Source organism: Falco biarmicus, chromosome 11, assembly GCF_023638135.1.
Source record: "Falco biarmicus isolate bFalBia1 chromosome 11, bFalBia1.pri, whole genome shotgun sequence".
Classification (NCBI taxonomy): domain Eukaryota; kingdom Metazoa; phylum Chordata; class Aves; order Falconiformes; family Falconidae; genus Falco; species Falco biarmicus.
The window spans coordinates 31055758-31077803 of NC_079298.1; the positions used below are offsets into that span (position 1 = coordinate 31055758).

The 22046-nt window shown below is 45.1% G+C and overlaps 1 protein-coding gene across 6 annotated transcripts in view; it reads left to right on the forward strand.

Annotated features, from left to right (window-relative positions):
• The first annotated feature begins 310 nt into the window (after window positions 1-310).
• ACBD6 (acyl-CoA binding domain containing 6) overlaps window positions 311-22046 on the forward strand; it is an 87731-nt gene continuing 65995 nt past the window's right edge. For 2 of the 6 annotated variants that reach the window (XM_056355987.1, XM_056355989.1), the window contains exons 1-3: window positions 317-750; window positions 6978-7042; window positions 7529-7625. In XM_056355987.1, the coding sequence (XP_056211962.1) occupies window positions 550-750; window positions 6978-7042; window positions 7529-7625 (363 nt within the window). In that variant the 5' untranslated portion in view covers window positions 317-549. Of the gene's footprint in view, window positions 751-6977; window positions 7043-7528; window positions 7626-22046 lie in introns of all 6 variants that reach the window. The other 4 variants (XM_056355985.1, XM_056355986.1, XM_056355988.1 and 1 more) reach the window with 4 other exon arrangements.

The following is a 22046-nucleotide window of genomic DNA, read 5'->3' on the forward strand; positions in this document are numbered from 1 at the left end:
CCCGGGGCGGCCGGCAGGGCTGAGCCGGGCCGCCCCCGGCACCCGCATCCCGGGAGGATGCAGGCGGCCACCCGGCCCCCGCCACCACCGGGGGCCGGGGGCTCCCCCCGCCTCGCCGGCCCGAGCCGCGGGCGGCCTGCGAGTGCCCTCCAGCGGCGGCGGGGACGCGCCGGGCACCCCTCCTGGCCGCCGCGGGAGCGGGGCCGCCGGGCCGGGCCTCGGGGGGTCACGGGGCCCTGCCGAGCACGGAGCGGCGTTTGGGGTCGCCGGGGGGACGGGGGGCGGTGTCGCGGCGGCCAGCGCTTCCACGGAGCATGAGGGTGCGGGCAGCCCCTGTCAGGCCGTTCCGTTTCATCAGCGGAGCCGCGGGCGAGGGGGATACGGGGCCGGGCCGAGGGGACGCGCCCCCCGCCGGCCCGCTGACCCGGGCCCGCCGCCGCCCGGAACTGTCGGGCACGGGCGCGTTTCCCGCGGGCAGCCCCGGCCGCGCGTACCGAGGCGTGAGGGGGAGCGGCGTGGCGGGCGGACCTGGGCGGGCGGCGGGCCGCCATGGCGTCGCCCCCGCTGGCGGCGGCGGCGGTGGCGGCCGAGAGCGGCGGCGAGGCGAGCTCGGGGTCTGAGGAGACGGGGCCGGCGGCGGCGGGCCGCGACCTGGCCGCGCTGTTCGAGCAGGCGGCCGAGCGGCTGCCGGCGCTGCTGCCCGCCGCCAGCAAGGAGCAGCTGCTCTACCTGTACGCCCGCTACAAGCAGGTGAGGCGGCACCGGGGCGGCCCGGCCCGAACTGCGGTCTGAGCCCGGGCGCCCCGCGGGCCCGGCGGCGGGCGGGGAGGGGGCAGGCCCGCTGCCCGAGTGGCCGCGCCCGGGGCTGTGCCGGGGCCGGCGGCCCGGGGCCTGCGCGGCGGCTGTGGGAAACGGGAGGTGCCGGGCGGGGAAAGTTCTGTGAGGGGCTGGGGGGGGGGGGCAAGGGCCGGCCGGGCCTGGCGGGACTCCTCGCCCCCGCCGCCTCCCCCCTGCCCGCTGCGGGCAGCCCCCGCGCTGCCCCGCTCCCCTCGGCCCTGGCTCCCGCGGGCTGCGCCGTGGGGTGCAGGTTGGTGTGGGGGGTCGGGCCGTGGTCGTGGGCCGTGGCAGGCTGCTGCTGTGCTGGTGGCACCGCCGCTGGCTCTTCGTGGGATGACGGGGCTGGTGGGTACTGCCGCCTCACCCGGGCTCTCGGCGATGGGTGGCTGGGACCAGTTAAGGGTGGCAGTGGGGCGGTGGGTAGCACATGGCAGCGCTGGCCTCCCCAAGCATCGGGCATCTGCAGCAGTGACCCAGGTGCAGGCATCAAGTCTTGGGGATTTTCACGCGACCACGTGAAGGACGTGCCTGTGCGGATCTGTCTGTGGAGGGCTTTACAGTGCACTAGGAAACTAAACTGGTTGGTTCTAGTTATAACGTTGAACATGACTCCTTTTCCCATTCAGTCCCTGTGGAGTGAGCAAGCTGTAGGATGTATCTTATGGGAATACACCGTGTGGCTTTTGCCTGTGGGAGAAGTTTCATAAAAAAAAAAAAAAAAAAAAAAGCACCAGTTAAGATACAAAGGACTGTAATAATCGCCTAGCCTGGAGAAACAAAAAAAAATTGAGTATTGTTACACCTGGAAGACTCAGGTGTGTGGCAAGAGGTGCTGCCTTGACTTGAAAACTGAATCCCACCTGCTTGGATTAATAGTTGAAGTTGGGTGTGCACATCTTCCCCATGACTTTCCTCCCATATAGAATGCCCTTGTCCTGCTACTTACAAAGGCTTTAATTTTTTAATGCAATATTTAATTATCCTCTAAGCTGGTGGCTCCTAGGCTGTGGTTTGTGGACCATTAGTCTTATTAAAAGCAAACTGGTCATGTGAGGTTTTTCTAGTTCTTAAACAGGTCTCCAAGTTTCTCTTCCCCTTTTAAGAAAAAGGAGGGTAGAAAAAAACATTAGGAGAACTTTGAAAAATAACAAGGCCATGCCTGGGATGAGATGAAAAGAAGGGGTTGGTTTTTTTCCTCTTCTGTATTTTTTTCCTCTGTATTCTCAGGAAACTTGTTGCAAATAACCTCTTATTTTTTGCTCTGTTGCAAATGCTTTGTGGCTGTCCTAGGTGGAAACAGGAAGGCGTTACTTGAATATCGGCTCATGATTGTCCACAGACTCCAGAGGGTTTCCTGGTGGTAGTTCTGTAAGACCAACAAGGTGTTTAATGTTGAAAATTATTTAAATGAGAAGCTATTTTGCAACAGTTTTGATACAAGTCAGAAAAAGCTGATAATTAACACTGTGTCCGCACAGATTTCCAGTTGCCTTCAGCTGAGGGGAACAGGGTGCTTCTGTCCTCATATCGTCTGTCCCTCTTGTCCCTGGCCAAGCAGGATGCAACAGCAAGTGCCTTTGTGCTCCTTGGCTTCAGGCTGTGCTTGGCTCTGTGTTTCTGTGCTTTTGGCTGCCCAGTGCCTTCCAGAAAGGTGCCATCCCTGTTACAGAGTGCCTGGGAAGGTAGCACTGGCAGTGGAGATGGGAGAAGTTTGCTAACACAGCTACTGCAGGATTACGCTCCACTAACTTTGAGTTTTGCAGCATTTTGTGCTTTAAATCAAAACGAGGGCGCTTAATGCAAGTTTTCTCTATTTAATTATAGCAGCTGTATCAGTATGCATAATGGGCTGCTAATATATTACTCCGGTGGACAGTAGTATTGCTAGCGCACAAAAGGTGCTGACTCAGATCTGTCCGCTGTCCTTGATTTGGCATCCTTGTCTTTCCTCAGTTTAGTATTTTATGTCACTAAGGGCTTTGATTTAAGATACAGCACCATCATAAAAGAGGTGACAGTAACAGCTGAGCTCTCTGTTAAAATACTGTATATTATTTATTTCAAACTGTTTGGGTATATAGGCATTTTCCTGGAATTTTATTACCTTTTATTGGAGGCCATTTCAGGATTTTATTACTTTTCTCTCTGATTTTGTTTATGTGTCAGAGACTTGAAAATAAGGGAATTGCTTAGTTGTCAACTCCAGTGAGGTTTTTCGAAGATGTTGCTGAGTTTATGACTCTGCCCCAGAACAGACTAGTTGGTAGGGCTCTGAACTGGGACTGATTTTCTTTTTCTCCCTCTACTTTTTGTGTGGCTTTGGGCAAATCACTCCTCTGTGTCTTGAGTCTGTTGTAGTGAAATGAAGGTAGTGCTTGCCTGTTGTGTTTAGGATGTGAAAATCCGAGGTTCAGTAGTAACGGAGACCAATGTAGTGGTTGTCATTTAGGGAGGGGAGGGAAGCCAGAACTTGCTGGAAATGATTGGACTGAGAAAAGTGATAGGACTGAGAAAACTGCCATGCCAAGAGGAGGATGTGCCAGTGCCTATGTAAATGCTGAGAGGTGCAGGCAAGCTGGGAACCCAGTGCCGCTGGCAAAATGGAGTTTATGCTGTCTTTGAGTGTAGGCTCAAAAATATAATCCCGTTTTTGCGTGATGTCTTTCAAATATTTTAGAACATCCTGTTGCACGGAATAGCGTGATGGTGCTGACTTGGTTGTTTCCAGCGTCACTCTCTCTGTCCCTCTGGGATATACAGCCCCTCAGTCATCAGGGCCAGGACCCCTTGCCTTCTGTGGTTGATGTTTGCTTGTTCTTCCTTACGCCCCACTTTCAGTTGGTTAAGTACAAGGCTTTCCCATGGGTTGGGGCAGGTTAACAGGGCAGAACTTTGGGCAGGAACAGGCAGGAATTCCTGTCTTGCCAAAGAAATTCAGCTTACTTGGTGTGTGTACAGTTAGAGCTTAGTCCTGCTGTCCGTGGCAGTGAGTTCTGTTCTTGTTAGTACTCCACAGAGAAGCTGCAAATATGATTCACCTTATAAGATTTATGATCGGATAAGAATATTTGGCTGGAACTCCCTGCTGTATAAATGTGTTAGTTGAAAAATTAGCAAAGAGCAGTTTTCCTACCACCACTGGGGTAGGGATCAGTTGTGGAGTAATGTGTAAGGGGAATCTCAGGGCTTCTCGCAGTCTGGACCAGCAGCTGAAGTTGTGTGGGGATGGTATGCAGTGCTAACACATCTCCGAGCACCTCTTTATGTGAGTGCTCTTCTGAATGGTGTGACCTGCAGCTCCTAGGTGAAGGCTTCATCCATTTTCGCCACAAATGCAGATGCCTACAGACACTTCCCATTTGGAGCTGCCTGGGTCATCTTTTTATACGATTCATGAGTGTAATGCCTGCAGGCGACTCTGCATGCAGAAGCAATACTAGGAGGGTATTTAATGCATTCTGGCAGTCTTCTTTTTTTAATGCAGTTGGTGAGCTGTAAGTGAGGAGAGCTAAGCATCAAGTGACCAGTCAGCCCCCTAAAGACCATCAGTAATTATTTTGCAGACACAGAATGAGAAACTCTTGACTTGAAATACTAGCATGGGCTCTTGTCTTTCTGCTGGTTAGGGAGGAAAAACAGCTTTTGAGGCCCTCCAGGGAAGCAGCAGGAAGACAAGAGTCCTTCACAAAGTTCCACCCTCCCTGCCCAGCACTGGCATGTTTAGCTAAAACTCCCCTTCCTCAGCTGTCAGGCTTGGGTCCCCTCTCATGTTTAGATTCCTGGCTGGTTTCTGATGCATTATGGAGTCTTGCAGCAAAAAGAGGGAAGCCAAAACCTTTATCTTCTTCTTTCCAGCAAACCACTGCGTCTTTTTAATATATTGTAAAAAAGCAAACAGGGCACAAGTGCGCTTTTTTCCCCTCTTGATGGATGAAATTTAACTACTGTTCCTTGATTTGTATTACTATTGATGTTACTAACAGTCTTTCCTGACGCTAGAACAGCCTTTGAATGCCAAATCTAAAGAGAGGAAACTGCTGTCGTGTTTTGATGATGGCAGTGGAAAATTAATCTTAAAACAGATTTTTTTTTTAGCCCTCTTGGCCAATTTTTTCAGGTTAGATGTTGAACTAAAGAATTGCCAAGCAGGCGTTTTCCATACAGATAATGAATTTACATTTTATTTCCATGTTTGTTTTGCTTTTTAAAACAAGTAGTCCCATCCACCTCTGAGTACATTTACACTACATGAATTGTGATTGATTTGTAGGACTTAACTGTTGCTAGCCCTTTCTCCTATTTCTTCATGAAATGCGATATGTTGTTTTAAAGGCCAGCTAAGATTTCTAATTTGAATGAATTGCTCACTGGGAGACAGTCAGATGTACAGAAAATTAATTTCAGTTGCAGTCACTCATATCCTCTAACACTTTAAATGAAAACATAGTGTAACTAATAAATATATCTCACTATGGGCATGCTCTCTTTAAAGCCTGATTAATGATTCCATCCTCAGCATAAAATCCCCACCCTGTTAAGGTGAAGAATTGTTAGTTGATTTAAGCACTTCACCTGCCTGAACACTTGAGCGTATTTCATAAAACATTTGATGAATGCGGTTTAGTTTTGCTTGGCTAACAAAATGTTCAGCTGGCAGCCTTTGCCCACCTCCAGAACATACCTGTGTTCCCCCTGCGGGGTCTGTTTAAATACCCCATCTGTCCTGGCCTTTCTCTGCTCTCGGCTGTGCTTGGTGTTGCAGGGATGTGCTGTGCTAACTGCTTCCCAGGGGCTGTTGCATTTGGAGCTGTGGTTCTGCTCTGGCTTCTGCAGTCTTTCATCCATCATCCCTGTGGGATATATAGCACTTTCATTAAAAATAAGTAACAAAAAAGGCAAAACCTCCCCTTGCCCCCTCCAAACAAACCAACCCCCATGTTTTGTGTAAATTCATTCCCTGTCACAATGATATTTTTGTTTCAGTTAGATTGATTTTACCAGTGACACCTGTGTGCAAGAGGCTTGATTTTCTACGAGGAAGGGGCACTGATAACAGCCAGATCTGATGGGTCCTGACCCATATTCCCTGGCTCTTCCAGGCAGGGACAGACACACATTAATTTATACGTTCTGCTGAGCTGACTTCAAGAAAATATGTTACCTAAATCTCAGCCTGCTAATTGCTCTGTTCTTGAGGCAGTTGTCAGCGCTGGCCTCATTGCAGGAATGTGATTGTGCAGTTGGAGCCCTGGGCAGGCGTAGCCTGTCAGTCCTCTGTACTCCCCTTTGGGGTGAGCTTATGGAGGAGATACGGCTGCTAGACTTCCCTGCAGTGGGAGAAAAGGGCTTTGTATTTGTCCCATCAGTACACCACCCCATGGAAAACTGCCTGAATCCCACTGGCACCCTGTCTGTTTTACACTGGCTGTAAGATATTTTAATTTTTTTTCCATATCTCCATCCACTGTTCTGGCTTATTCCCTTGCTTCCTTGTGTTTCTTATTTCTACCCCCAACATTTTAATTTTTGGCTTGCTTCTGATGGGCTGGATCATCTCCGCCACTCAGGCCTTGACTTGTCGCTCACGGTGCTTTCTATGCAGCCAGATGTCTTGGAGCAAATTCAGAAGCTGCTTGGCATTCCTTCGCTCGGGGTTTGTCCACTTGCCTTCCAGAGGACCTTGAAAATAATTAAGTAAATTCTGTTTACTGAACTTTGGGTGGAAGCAGGTGAATTTCAGCCTTAATGAATAATCATCTCTGTAGAAACCCTAATCAACAGAATTTTTCTTGATACTGGTGGAGGATGAGGCATTTGGCTGGGTAATAAACATAACATTAAGTGAGAAATCACTTGCTGGTTATCCCTGTTGGCTAATGCATGCAAAAGAAATGAGCTGCCTAACAAAATTGCTTCCCTTGCATCATGCAAAGAAAACACAGGGATGCAGAGGCGCTAATAACTGTGAGAGCGCTAAAATGAGGGCAAGATGGGGTTCAGTTGTGACAGTTCTTTCCCTCAAAAACCTTCCCTCTGGCACAAGAACAAAATACCCTGAAACCATCAGAACCCAGTATTTCCTTATGCCAGTCCCCTTCCCTTTGTCTTGTTCTAACAGAAGGAAACTTTTTTTTTTTTAGGTGAAATTTGGCACCTGTAACACTCCCAAGCCAAGCTTCTTTGATTTTGAGGGAAAGCAGAAATGGTAAGAGGAGATCCTTGTAATTCCTAGCGCTTTCTGGGTCTACTTTTTGTTGCACCTTGTCTCATCTGTTAACTGTCTGCCACTGAACTGGCTTTAAAATCCTTTGTTTAATAGGGAAATGTTTACTGCTATGCATGAGGCAGACATGAAATAGCAGACTCTTGTATTTACCTTGTTCATCCAGAATTAGCCTGCATACAAGAAAAAATTTGTGAAAATAGCTACAGCTTTATGAACAGCTTTGCTTTGTGAGTGCAAACTATGTTCCAGGCTGGATCAGGGTCCCTGAAATATCCTTTCACAGCAGAGTGCTGCACTGACAGGGGCCATTCATGGCTTCAGAGAAAAGTTGACTGTTTCAGACTGAATGAAAAATGGCTTCGCACCCCCTGAAAGTATTTAGATGAATCTGTTCCACTGATGGCAGTATAAAACCGCATTGTGCTGTCTCCGGGCGGCTCACTGATGTTTTGCTCTCTCTCCTAGGGAGGCTTGGAAAGCCCTGGGAGATACCAGCCCTCATCAAGCTATGCAGGAGTATGTTGCTACAGTGAAAAAACTGGACCCCAGTTGGAATCCACAGGTAGGAAACATGAAAATATTGTTCAGAAAACAAAGCAGCATTTGTCTTTGTAAAGCTGACAACGGTTCAGCTTCACACAGATTTTAATTGCTGCTTGGCAAACTTCATTTTGAGCAGATTAAAGTCTTAAATTAATTTTTTAAACTCCCCTTTTGTTATGACTGAAACGTGAAGAACCGTCTCTTTCGTAATTATCTTCATTACATTGAGCACATGCACGGGGTTGGTTTGGCTATAGTGATCTAATTTATTTTGCTTTTATTGGTTCATGCTGTATTTAGCATGTAAAGATACTTTTTATCCTTTTCTCATCTTTCTCTTTTCAACTGCTATTTAAATGTTGATCAATAGAAAGCAATCTCCATGAAAGTGACATGAACTGAATGATCAATTCTAAAAATGTTTCCTTTTTGTTTCGATGCAGTAAATTACCAAATCTGATTATGATTAGGTACTCCAACATAACAAGTGTATTTGTAAGTCCTGTATGTGTGTGTTACAGGGAGACTGTACTGTCATTTTAATTAATCTCTTTCATGTACCAGGTTTATTACTTGATTGAATATTTTGAGGATATCTCCCTGGTTATAGACTGATTTTTGTACATTTTTTTTAAAGAGGATTGCTCTTCAGAAAAAGTATTGCCTTTGATTGGAGATGGAGTGGAGATATTTCTCTAATAGCAAAATGCTGAAGGCATAATAATTTCTTTACACGGTAGGAAACTGATTCTTTTTTGGTCCTGTGCTTTGGAAGCAAAATCTTGTGTGAGCACAAGCCTACGAATCAAGGATTTGATTCTCAGTTGTCTTCTGATGCTGTTCTGAAGACTTAAGGGTAATTCTTTTTTCTTCACTAGTTCATGTTTCATGGCGTTGATCCTGTTTTTGTGGCAAAGAAATACTGTCATTTAGAGGAAAGCCTTTTTAATGCCCTTGGGGAAAATAGTTGTAATGCTGTGTGGTGCAGTTAACAATGTGCTGTGCAGTACAGTTAGCAAAATCTAGCTGCATGCTGTGTAAATTCTTGTCCAATCTAAAATTCTCATACAGGAATAAAATAATTTTAAAAGAATCCATGTACAGTCCTGACTGAAGGAAGTGTCTAGCAGTGTAAAGTGGAACACACAAATATTCATTAAACAGTGAAATAACCCTCTGAAAAACCAAAACACCTAATGCTTTCCTGAAGTTTTACGGGTAGAGCTTCAGTTTATAAAAAGATTTGACGTGCATGGTGACAAGTTTTAGCTTTGGGTACTCTCTTCACTTTCTTGCTTCAGAGAAATACTTATTGTCACAGGCGTGACCTTCGGGTTACAAAGCTGTTGGCTAGGGAAGAGGAATAATCTGTTAGTTTTTTTTAATAAATAAACAAAGAAGCCATATAGCAAACAAAGAATGGTTTGCAGCACTGCTCTTCCTCTCTTCCCCTAAGGTGAGGAATGAATGTGTGTGAGCATGTTTCTTCCCATTGCTGTCCTTGCATAAGCCTGTCCCAGGACTCAGCAGAAACTAGACCGTGCTGGGTAATGCTGTTGCACCAGCATGTTTGCTCATTTAGGTATTGCTTCGTCCTCCCTTTTTGAATAGTTGGTGCAAGAAGTGTGGGCTTGCAGGAAGAGGGCAGTGCTGGAGGTTGAACAAAAGTTTCTGGGAAGGTAGGTTAGAGTGGTTTAAAGAAATGTGGGTTTTCTTTGTTGAGATGTTTATGTTGCAGTGTTTCAATAGCTGTGCTTCTCTCACTATTGCAATATGTATATACATATAAAATGCATATATTTCTTGGCTTTTTTGAAGCCAATGATTTTTTTCCTCTCTGTGGTCACAGCGCACGGAACTATAATATAATATAATGCTCAGGAAAGCCTGTAGGGTGTTACTGTCCCTACGCTGCTGCGCAGGTGCCACGTTTCTTGATCTGCCTTCTTTGCTTTTCCTGGGCCTTGCCTATGGCTGAGCGAGAAACCTGTTAAGAGATCTGAGTGCTTTACATGGAAGGAAGATGCTGAGGTGCAGAAAGGCCTAGCAGAGGAAGTTACGTGAGCTGAGAATGTAGTTTAAAAGTTAGCATTACAGTACAAGTGACACTTCTTTAAAAGAAGTCACCTGTCCTTCCTACTACATCGTCCTTTTAATTCCAGTTTTTATACAGCCAAAATACTATCAGGAGTCCTCTCACTCTGATCTGTCTCGTGTTGCTCTGTACTCGTTAATTTTTTGTTATTACAATTTTTTTCCCCCCTACCAAATCCACCTTCTGGAGCCACGAGAGGGAGCTCTGTTCCTTAAAATGATGGAGATGTATGTGGCAGGGGATGGAGATAAAATAGCTATTTTAGTCTTCAAATTTCAAATTGGATTTATAGAAAAGATCTGTGGGTACATTACAAGGTGCTTCATCACTGTCATTGTGTCTCCTTTGCATGCTCATCTGCTGGGTTCCTTTGAATTTTTCTTACGTTCAGTAGATCATGAATGAAATACTCCTAGTATTTGGTTAAAAGTGGTATAAAGTGCTTGGTACAAATTTGAAAAGTTCGGCTTTCAGATCATTATGAATCTTTAATAGTAATTATAGTACAAGGGTGTTGAATTTCTTACTGTGAAGCTTCATGACTTTTGCTATTGTAAAGCTTTCTCAATACTACCTACATACTTTATCTTCAGCAGTTCATCTCATCCCTTGAAGTTGTTCTTGTGTGTTATCTTAAATATTCCTCAGTCTCCTATTTCATATTTTTGCAAAGGGTTTTAAGAAGTCTTGATCCTTTAGTACTAAATGTGCAAAATTTAAAACTTAGGAACACCTTATCTTTTTCATAGGTTGATTTTCTTTGCAGCAGATTTGCTGCTGCAGCTTTCAAGCTGTCAGTATTTTTCTTAATAAATAGGATGGAACTAAGTGCAGTGTTTCTTTTGCAGTCCAAATAGATCCACTTTTTAATTTCTTTTTCTTGATTCTTCATTGATTCATTCTTTCAAATTGACCTTGCAGTTCTTGTATTAGTACATTTTCAGCATCAGACTGTAACTGCTATCATTTAGTAATCCTTGCTTGTTTTGGAGGAAAAAAACCCAGAAGTAAAAACATTCTGATGCAGTAGGAGCACCCTGAATTTGTGTTCAGAAGCAATGAGAACACCAGTAGGAGCCAAGATCTGACCTGCTGCTTCCTGCATGGAGTTCAGAGTAGCTAGGACAGTAGTTAGGACACAACTGAACATGGAGAAGCAGTCGCACAGCTGTTCTCTGCTCTGCGAAGCTGGTATGCCACTTTTGACAGGAGAGGCACATCTGCTGGCTCATCTCCATGGCTATTTCCAATGTCGTTTAGTTTCTTCTTCACCCTTGCTAACAGCAGGTTGTCTGGTAGTCATGCCTGATTTCAGAGCCTTGTCTAAAACCTGGATAGAAATTATACTGCATTTATTATTAGCAATTTCCTTGTTAGGAAATCTTTAAAGTAGCAGATGGCCTAAGGGGTACTGAGGTGGGATCCATTGTCTTTACATTCACAAAGCTGCAGGAATCTCCTTGCTGTATTTATCTTGAATCCAGAAGTGTAGAGCCAATAATCACAATTGCCTTTCTGGATGCTTTGCAGTTACGTCCTCCTGGGTTGGCATGGTCATACTGTGTTTTGTGTCGTAGGTTGTTTTGTTCCTTTTCCCAAGAAGAGCTGTTAGTAGGAGGTCAGGGCTATACTTTTCCGTGCTTGTCTCCATTCTCCTCTTGATGCAGTCTTCCTTCGTCATCTTCTACCTTTTAGCGCATCTTTTGTTTCTTGTTCTTTCTTGTGAGTCATTCATTTCAGTCTGAAGTTCCAGGCAGTGGGAAGGTAATTGCTTGGACTGGCTCAGCTCTATTTGCATATTTCAGAGACATCACCTGTCCTTCAAGTCTATTCACTCTTCCTCCAGAACAGGGAATAATTTATGAAGCAGTTCTTTTGCATTCTCTATCCTTAAACAGAAACCTTTCATGCCGTCAACACCTCCCACTGCTTTGGGTCCCTTTAGAGGGGTAGTGTCCCAGCTGCTTTGCTGCTTGTACGTTCACCTGTCTTCTTCCTGCTTTACTGGCAGCAAATGACATGTTGCTTTCAGAGGCTTTTGCTGACGTGTGTGTGAGTTTGGCAATGATGCTCATCTGCTCTCCCTGCCAGCCACCTGCAGCTTATTGCCTACATGTGCTCATCCCCTGGCCCCTCTCGTGTGGTGGCTCTGGGGTACCCGCTGTTGTGGTGCTCTCCAGAGGTCTCAGCAGTGGGTTTGGTGATTTAGGGAGGTTCACCTTCACGAGCTGGTTGTCTTGCATTTTTATGCAATAACTTTGTTCCTGTGTACATCGCTGTCTCTACTGTATAATTGGGTGCTTCTAGTACTTGCAGTTTTTGAGACAGTCTCCATGGCTGTATTTCCATTCCGCCATGCACTCTAAAATTCTGATCTGTCCTGTATTTGATACCACAAATCCCCACTGGCTTTTAAGCACCCAGATTTTTCAAATCTCGGATTGGTATGGGAGTTTGTCCACAGGCAGTGACCATCCGGGGGCAGGACCGGGACAGCACCTCTTCTGCTCAGCAGCATTATACACATCTCTGCAACTGAGTTCATGTCGCAAGGGATGTGGGTGGAGGTGTGTACACAACGCTGCAGTGAGGCGGTTAGGAGCTGTTATTGATTGTTTCTTGTAACAAGACGGTTATATGGCACAGCTTAAACAATAAAAATAAATAATAAAAAAAGCATCCAGACTTGCTCATCAGTTTTAGCCTTCCATTTGCTGATTGCAGTTTTGGCATCTCTTGATTCTAAATATTTCCTTTTCCTATTTCTTATATTGCACATTTACCAGTTCCAATCTCAACAGCTTGTCATGCTACTAACTTCAGTGGCATCCTTCCCCAAACACTGAGAGGCCTTCTTTCTATTTGTTTTGACTGCTGAAATTTTCAGGAGGACTTAATGATTTTTCTATTTCTGTATTAAAAAGAAGCAAAATTGGCATTTTGACTTGACTGGGCTTCACCAATAATGCACTTAGTAAGATTTGTGCTGTGTAATGAGAGTTGAAAATCTGAAGAGCCATGTGTCTAAGGCAAATCAGGAAGACAACTCGATTTCAAGGAAAGTAGACATTCACTAAACATCTCTTTCGGCTGTTAAAGGTCTGAAATTCCAGTGCTGATGGCTGCAGGAGAGAAAGCTGCCTGGGTTTTTTCCAGTACTGTTCTGTGCCTTGTTGGAGCAGAGGAGGATTTATTTCTCTCTACTCTGGACCAAGTAGTCAACAGGGGTAAATGTACCTATTGCTCTGCTGGCGTGGGAGCACCCAGTCGTGTTCGGGGCAGCTGGGAGAGGACCCCTGGGGAACAGACAGTCAGTCTCATGGAAGAGAAAACTTCAGAGTGAATAAAATAGCAAATGCACTATTGCTGCAGGCTCAGAGCAGTCCAGTAAGCTGGAAAACCTGCAGGAATAAAGCAAATGGATTTGTCCAGTGGCCAGTGGGTGTTTTTGCAGGAGGTACTGCAGGGGGCAATATTTGATAAGGTGGGTAGCCAGCTCCCCCACGCAAAGGGGTGGGCTTCACACACCCCCACACCCCCCACTTGTTTCTGTTGAAATAACCTTTCTCGATCACATTTAAATGCAACAAGCAAGTTAAAACTAAAATGTGGAAAAGAGAATTTGCAATTCAAGGGTACAGTGAAAAGCAGGAGAAACAATTTCCAGATCTGCAGAGGAGTGGGGTTTGTATGTATGCTTTTTGTAGGTTGCACTAGGTGTTACTGAAATATTTTAACAATTGATTCAAATTGATGAGCTGCTTGTATTTCAGTGGGATCTCCAAGGCAACTTAAAATTTCTGTAGTGACTGAAATACAAACTGTGTATCCCATGATGTTAAAACAGGCATTTGGAAATCCAAACCTTAATTTTTCTTAAATTTGAACTCATTGCTCGAATCTGGCCTCATGTCTGAAGCAAGCAGCTTTGCTCTTTTGCAGTTTACGGGTTTTATGTTCGGTCAACTTCTTAGAATTACAGTAGTGAATGGTAAATCAAAAGTAGTTTCAGGCTGAAATCTGTGGATTTCTTGGTTAGTACTGCAGGCCGATGGAAATTAAGAAATGCATTAGAGAAACTGCAGTGTCTAAATAAAATGAGTGCTCCCATCATGTTTTCCTGTTTTGTCTATCAGTCAAACAGATGTCTCCCTTGATAATCTGTCCAAGCAGCCACCGTTTGGGGTTGGGAAAGAGCAGCAGAGTGGTGTGGGCAGGATTACAAGGGGGATGGGAAGAGCAGGAGAGGAAAAGACCTGTTTGGGTCTCTGCCTGTCACCAGCAGCACCGTATTTACATACCTGCTATGCAGTTAGTTTGGGTAAACGTCTCAATTTATGGCTTGCTATACTGCGAGGTCAAAAACTTTGAAACTAGTGACTTTATTTCTTTTGTAGTATAAAAGCAATTTAATTGCATCGTGTAAAGTGGGGACTAATCGAGTTATGGCTGTGCTCCTTAAAGCTTGCCTTCCTGTGCTGCGCTAATGCAGCACGCTGGGGAGAGCAGCCTGCTGCGCTCCTGTGAGCTCCGCAGCAGTGCTGCCCGGGGTCTTTGCTCCTCGCTGCTCCTGTTTCTTTCTGGGTGTGTATACATCCTTGTGTGTCAGTTCACACTGAGTGAATTTCATGTGTGACTTTCTGGTTTTCTCCCAAATGTTAAGAATAAAAATTGTACCAAAATGCAGAAAACAAACTGCGCTATGAACTACATATAATTTGAAATCTCTTATTTTGATGGATGACCAGATTGGAAGAAGCAAATTACTGAGATAATTCACAAACTAATCAGGCTCTTCCCCTTAAAACAAACAAACCCCAAAACAAAAAACAAAAAAACCCCAAACAAAAAACCCACAACAAAACAAAGCAACAAGCCTATATTTTTTTACTATTACTCTTTTAACGGAAAAGGAAGGACTAGAAATTAAGAACAAAACCAAGAAACTGAGCCACCCCAGGCCTCTGGCCTTGGAGCATGTAAGACTGCAGTGTTCTCTGGGTTTAGGCAAACCGCAGAGTTGGGGGTTTTGGGGGAATGGTTTTGCAGTATGTGTTAGTTTGGTGTATGTCCTGAGGCGGGTTAGATCTTAATACACAGAGGGATTCTTCTGCCCTGCTGCCTCTTGCCAGCTGTGCAAGCGGGGTTCGTGGTGGATGCAGCCTTCCTGTGGGAGGGAGTAGTCTATGCTGTGCATGGCTAACAAAAGCTCACAGTTTGTGTACACCTTACTCATATGTGGAAGACTACAGGCAGAGTCACCCACCTTATTTTATCCACTTGGGAAAAATGGCAGTTTATTAGCTGTATAAGTTAGTCCTTGAGTGTTTTGCTTCAGGAGCATGCTTTTGGAACTGATTTTTCTTACTAGCAAGGGGATGTTTTCTTGTTTCTGTTGTGTAAGACAGTAAAATATCACAGAACAAACATGAACTAGATTTCTTCATTCTTCTGCAATAAAGGTGGAGAGTGTTGCATCCTTTGCTTCTCTGTACCTTCTCATGAGAAAAGCGTGCTGATGCTTTATGTACTCAATATAGGTCCTATTCATAAACATAGCTGTCCATATGTTATTTGCTACCTTTCTGTCCCTGTCTTTGCATGTGTAACTGTTTATCAATTTTATTCCATGCAAGATAGCTCAACTCTGGCCCACCAGACAGGAGGTAGCGTGTTGCCTGCCTGCTTTGTTTTATAGACTGTTACGCTCTCGGCAGCACATCAGATTCAGTTTCCTGTTTATCCTTGCTGTTATTGAAAGCAGCGCAGGCTCATGGGCAGTACAAGTCCTCACTCAGTACTGGGAAGAGAATGCTGCCATCCCTTGGCTGTTGTTTAAGTGAGAGAGTGGATTAATAAAATAGTATGTGTAACTTCTGTTCATAACGATGACAGCGTGGATGGGAGCTGGCAGTTGTTTGCCATGAACCCGTGGCCTGAGGATGGAGTTGTCAGAGATGTCCTGAGGATGCTTTGTTCTAGCAAGTAACTCACGTGCCAGGCGTTGGGGTGCTGTGCTGGTGGGGCTGTCAGCCATGGTGGTCTGGGAGTTTGCCTGTGGACAAGCTTGATAAATTATAGGGCTTATTCTCTTCCGCAGCTGCATTGTGTTGCAGAGCACAAAACAAAGTGCCAGATCCAGAGTGAGATTTTCGGGTTTTTGGAATTGTGGTTCTGGCAAGCTGTGCAGAAGTGAAAAAGTTAAAATGAACGAGCATCTCATATAGAAATATAAACAGCTGGAATATGTGTCAGCCTCCCACCCCCTGGGACTCTGTTGGATTGTTCTCTTTGATTTTACATCTCTGCAGAAATTTATGGTCTCGGCTCCTTTTATTTATGACATTGCAATCCTCGTTCAAGCGATTGATTGAAATACAACAGTGTCAAGCTGCAAGCCTGTATTTTAGAAAGGTTGAAGTTTAGAAAGCAAACCAGCAATGCAAACAGTAGTGTATTGAAAGCTGCGCTGGAATCCTGTACAGAGGTTGCCCATGTTTTTATGATCCTGAAATTCCTCACAGTAAAGCATTACCATGACAAAGATTTATACCTTTTCTTTGTTCCTCCTTCCTACAAACATACTGTATGTTAAGTATGCAATCTTACTAGCCCTGCAAGGGCTAACTTTTGCTTGTAACGATGTTAGCCCCTGTGTTTCCAGCTCAGATCCAGCAGTGCTGATGCACAGTATTGTTAGCGTACTGTGGGCAGCATCATATATTCTCTCGCAACTACTCAGATGTAACAGTAGCTGTTTTCTGGGGTTGTAAACAAGAAATTGAGGGGCTTCTTGTTTTTGGCTCCCAATGCAGTGATTTTGGTTAAAAATTCAAGCAAAGATGAAATATTTTTTTCCTTTTGAATTTGTCAGTGAATTAACTTTCATCATCTTGCACTAATTCAAAAAAATACCTTGTACTATCTGGAATGTATTCAGAAAAAAGAATAATTAGAAATGTAGCTCTGCCTTGCTGATGCTGAGTGTGCTGCTGCAGCATAGTGATGTGTGTGGCACCCCAGCGTCATGATTCCTGGCTTACTGGTGGATTAAGACACTGCATGCTAGCCAGATATACCAGAGGCAAACGGAGGAAAAATCCCATCAAATCAATTTAAGTATATATATCAAACTACTGGCATTCAGTGATGACAAGATGTAACAGAATGAGGCAAGGTACTTGCTTTAATGTGTAACTTTCTGTGGAGCCGGGACTTTGGTTGCTTTTTTCTTTCCCCTGTAATAGATGTCCAGAAGTAACAGGTTTTGCTGTATGGCCGTAGTGCACAGGTAGCAGTCCCACAGCACCTGGTTATTCTGTATTCCCGCAGCTGTGGGGCTGGAACCATGGGATACAGCTGAGCTCTGGGATCTTAAAACTTGACTTGAGCAAGTGCTCTCCTAGCTGAGAAAGCATCTCAATATCAGAGAAGGGCCACCAGATCAGGTTTAAGTTGCTGCTGATTCTCTGCTGTGGATTGTTGCTGCTGTGGCCGAGTTGACAAAAAATGGATAGGTGCTGATGCTTCCAGGAAGAGCCCAAGATCATGGCTTAATCTGAGATGGCAAGGTTGAATTTAAGATGTCAAACCACAAGCTGAAGTGGCTGAGGTGCAACCAGGTGTTGCCCTCTGCTGTTTTTTTTCCTTGAGGTGGCAGTTTCTGGCAAAGCAAGGAATGGTTTTAAATGTCACATGCAGAATGTCATACGCAGTCTTCATTTGCTGCGGATTTTAGCAGCCAATGCTGCTTCTCCCCAGCAACAAAAACGTGGATAACAAAAGTATGGGAAAGCTTGTTTTTATGAAACAGCTGTGTAAGGCTGGAAGCAGAAAGAGCAGTGTTGTTGCATGAGAAGTGCCTCCACCAGCAATCAAAACTTTCCTGTTAGGTTAATTTCTGTACTGACATTCCATGGGCTAAAACAAATGGGAAAATGAAGCTTTCAGTACTGCTAAGCAGCATTACAAAATTGGGATCTGGGGAGGTTGCATCGTGGGCTGACAGAGGGAAGGTGTTGAACCAAGCAGGATGGTGTCAGGGCTGTAGGGACAGGGCAGGCAAGCAGGCAGTGAGATGAGTTAGGGGCTTGGAGCAGAGGCTGAAAGAGCAGGCTGAACGTAAGGCTGATGTAACAGGAGGTCTAGAAAGGGACAAAAAGCAGATAAGAAGTTGCAAGGAGAGGTGGGGAGGAACAGCAGGGTTAAGAGGTGCTTTCCCTGCTCAATTTTAGCTTCCTGCTGGCCCAGCCACTTCCCAGGCAGCAGAGAGTCTCCCTGACATCTTTGGACCCCAGTATTTTCCTGGGGTGCTCAGAAGAAGGTGGGCATTCAGGAGGCGGACGTTCAGTTGCTCTACAGCTTGCTCAGGAGATCGTGGTAGCCTCTCATCCAAGTCTTGCTCCTGTTTTGGCCAGCAACCCGCCAGGCTGTGCTAGCAACTTGACGGTTTTAAAAGGGGTAGGGTGCAACCTCTAATTAAAAATCCAATTTTTCAAAGTAATTGAAACTGTTACAGAAATTTCAACGTGCTGTGTCAGATGCTGTTACAAAATTCAGGAACTTGGGTAGAAATTACAAGTTTATCTTACTGTGCAGTATGTAATGCCTTGATTTTTTAGGTATGGAGTTGTAGACATTTATTTGATGGTATTCAGACACAGGGAGGGTCCGTGTACCCTGGTGCTTCCATTCGGTTGTGTAAAGGCTGGTTTAAAAGAGAGCATGTGTTAATTAAAAATAGCATATGCTTTTCAATAGTTGTAATTGTTTTGTGCGTAACATAAGCTATAGCATAATTAGGCTGTTTCTTTAGTGAAAATACAGCTTTTCATGTTAGAACAAGGTTAAGTGGTTATGTTTAGCTTGCTCTTTACACGAAGTATCAAGGAGGTATTGAGTGTAATTACTGGAGATTAAGATGTTGTTTGGAAATTAGCTAACACATTGGTTAATGTCTTGTAAATGCTATTTGTCTCTTAGAGTGGAAAAAGAGTTATCCTTTAAAAGAGCAGGTATTGTCTAGTACTTAGATACTTGGGCACTATTGTACCCCTTTACTGCTATTGTAAGAAAAGATGGCACTCCTTCAATGTCTCTAGAGCATCCTGTGAGTGTGTTGAGCTGAACTAACCAACACAAAGGCACTAAAAGGCTCAGACACAACGTCAGTGCAGGGCGCTGGGCAGCTGCCTCCAGATCCTGCTGCATCCTTCTGGCTGAGCCTGCAAAGGGTTACACCATAACGTCAGAAACCTTTGTTCCTGCTGGGATGCTCAGATCCTTCCCTTGCCTGAGCCTGTGGGGACAGGGACCAGTGAAGATCTCTTCATTTTATATTTCTCTGTCTGCAAAGTGCATAAATCCACCCTCTGCCTTCACAATCCAGATCTGTTGGAGGAAACACATTTCAGTGGTGCTGGTCAAACAGCGTTGGAGCCGTTCCTTTTGCGAATGGGGAAATTGGCCTCTGCCACTGCTGTACTGCTGTCTGGCCCAGTGTCACTCCAGAAAGTACAGGATGACTATGTCAACAGGCAGGCTGGGGGTGGGGGCTGATGTCCTTCCTTTGTTTCTCAAAAGTGAGAGTTGCCTTTGGCTTTCAAGCTTCAGAGCACGTGTTTCATCTCGAGCTATGTAGCCTTTCAGTATTTCCAGCTTGTCTCGGAATATACTTCTGGCTCATACAAATGTCTGTGTAAATCTATATAAATGAATATCTTGCATTAACTTGACCAAAACCAGCAATTACAGTACAGGCTCTGCTTGTATCTATAGCTTGGTCCCCTCTGCCTGGGCATTTGTGGATTTTCATATGGGTGATGTGACAGAAGTGATTGATTGCTTCCAGGGCTGACGATGCAATGCTCTGTGTTCCCCTCGTGAAAGCTCAGATTTCTGCAAGCTGCCTCACGCCGGGAGGGTGCAAACAGGCCACTCTCTTCACCCTTTGGTCTGCAGGCTTTGGGAGTCTGCAAGTTACTGCAGGGTCCCCAAAAAGGGGATGAGGAAAGGAAAGTCTGCTGGTGGTCTTGTGTTTGCCACCTCTGTGTCTGGTTTTCCATTAAAAAAAAAAAGCTCCACAAATCAAAACCTGTTGGAAGCCACTGCATTAGGGTTTTTTTGATTGAGCATATTATTTCATTCCATGCATATGTTAAAATGTACACAGTGAGTCATGAAATCACAGCTACTGGCAAGTATAAAACTTACTCAAAATTATGTTAAGCATTTTACATTTATTTCCACTCCCCTGACTGTCTTTACTACTCATTTCCAACTGTGATTATGGTTCAGTTATTAACTAACTCGTTATAGGTTAAATGAGTAATCTGCAAGGCCTTGTTTTAGATCACAGTGCTGTTTAATTATGACATTAATTATAGTGTGTTTGTTTTTATTTTTTGAATGTAATCCGGAAAATATTTTCCATGTCTTATGTTGTGTTTTTTAAGAGGAAATCATGTGATGAGGTTTAAAAGGACCAGAAAACTTTTTTTTTTTCAAATGTAGCCATTAATGGAATATTAACTAAACCGCCCCTGCAATATTTAAAACAAAACAAACCAACAACCAAGCCCCACATTATCCTGCGGAGTGTACTGCCATTTTTTACAGGACAGGTTGCTCAAATGGTACAGATCCTCAGTGGTCTCTTGAAAACGCTCCAGGTGCTGAGTCATGTGCACGCTCTCCCTGAGCTGCTACTGGGAGCCAAGAGGGATTGTTGAGAGAGGAATATTAAAATAGTCTGTTTATGACGGCCATTAATACGCCTGGTGCGGAGCGTACAGCAGCCTTGCATGAAAGGTGGCTTTGTAGCAGAGGCTGCCCTCAGCCAGGGTGTGTTTTTATCTTGTTCGGATGTCACTGGCCTCTGCCAGTCTGTGAAGAGTGGTGAGAAATGCTGAGCTCACGCATTTTAGCTGGGAAAGGAGGATTTTGCATCCTGCTTGAGCGTTTAACGTAGTGCCTAATTTTATAGATGGTAAAAAAATAATTCTTCTAGTAGCATCACCTCTGAAGGGTTAATACTATCCTGCCCTCCTGCTGCAGGTAGTGTGAAGTTCAGCTGAGCTGTAAAATCAGAAGGATACAGGTGGAAAATACCTTTGGAAGAGAACATTGTTTGTCCTCATTTCATGCTTCATTAGCCGATCTGCCAGAGGACACTCCTGCATTGTTCTGGGGTCAGGAGCCTCCTGCAGTGCTGGGGGAGAAGGGACATCTCCTCCCTGTCCAAGGGCTCTCATCTTCGGACCACCTGCATTTGGGGTGGAGAGCACCCTCCTCCCCTTGGCTTTCCTGGCACTGGCCTTAACTAGCAAAGGAAAAGACGGCAGCAATTATGGCACACACAATTAACGAGCTTCTAATCTCCAGCCTTGTGTGTAATTGCTGCTGTCAAATACAATTAGTGTCTGCCCAAGTTCCCTTCCCAGGGGGATGGCCAGGCTGTGGCACAGAGGGAGAGGAGGAGGGTGAGTATCTGAAACTTTAGGAGAGTTTACATTTTCTTGTTAGCTTCCTAATAATCCTCACTCCTCTCAATTTGTGTCCAGAAATGTTAATCCAAAGCATTAAGGGGACATGGTGGCCAGCAAAGCAGGCCTCGAGGTCTACTGTTGGGTTAACTGTGAAGTGTCTTCTATAAAATTTGTCACCTGAGACTGTACCAGCTTAATTACAATTCAATCAGCACACTTCAGGGATTTACTGGTACCTTTATGTGAGCCTGATGGGGTTGCAGGATGTTGCTTGTCCTGTCATGGCAGCTGAGACTGGAGTTGCTGATCACCTCTCAGGTGTATTTTGGGGCGCTGGGACCTGGGCTAGGGTTTCTCCTGCCCAAGCAGACCTCTGTGAACATCCAGCACTTGCAGCTCCTCCAGACTGTCCGGTTCAGGAGCCTCAGTTGCACCCCAGAGCCCTTGCAGGCACCCTGCGAGGCCAAGGCAGATTTTGGTTGGTTCTTTGGTGGCTGCTGAAGGCTGCCACGTTCCTGTTGAGCAGGGTGTCTCACTGGTCTGCTGTTGTGTGTCTGCACCTTCCTGCAAAGTGGTACAGAGCAAGGTAATGTGTGGCCCTGGCGCTGAGTTCTGCGCAGGGCCATGCGGGGAAGCCAGGGAGCATGCTATGGAGAAACCCTCCTCTACAGCTCAGCCATTGCTCCAAGAAGGTGAATTATGCAAAACACATGTAGACTGAAATCTGTACTATGTATTTGCTGCTGTGGAAACACTTGAGAAGTTTTGATTGTAGTAATTTTGTTGGGTGTGTTTCTTGTCTCCATACCATAAAGCTGGATACAGCTGCTGCTCTGCCTCAAGTTGTGTCAGATTCAGA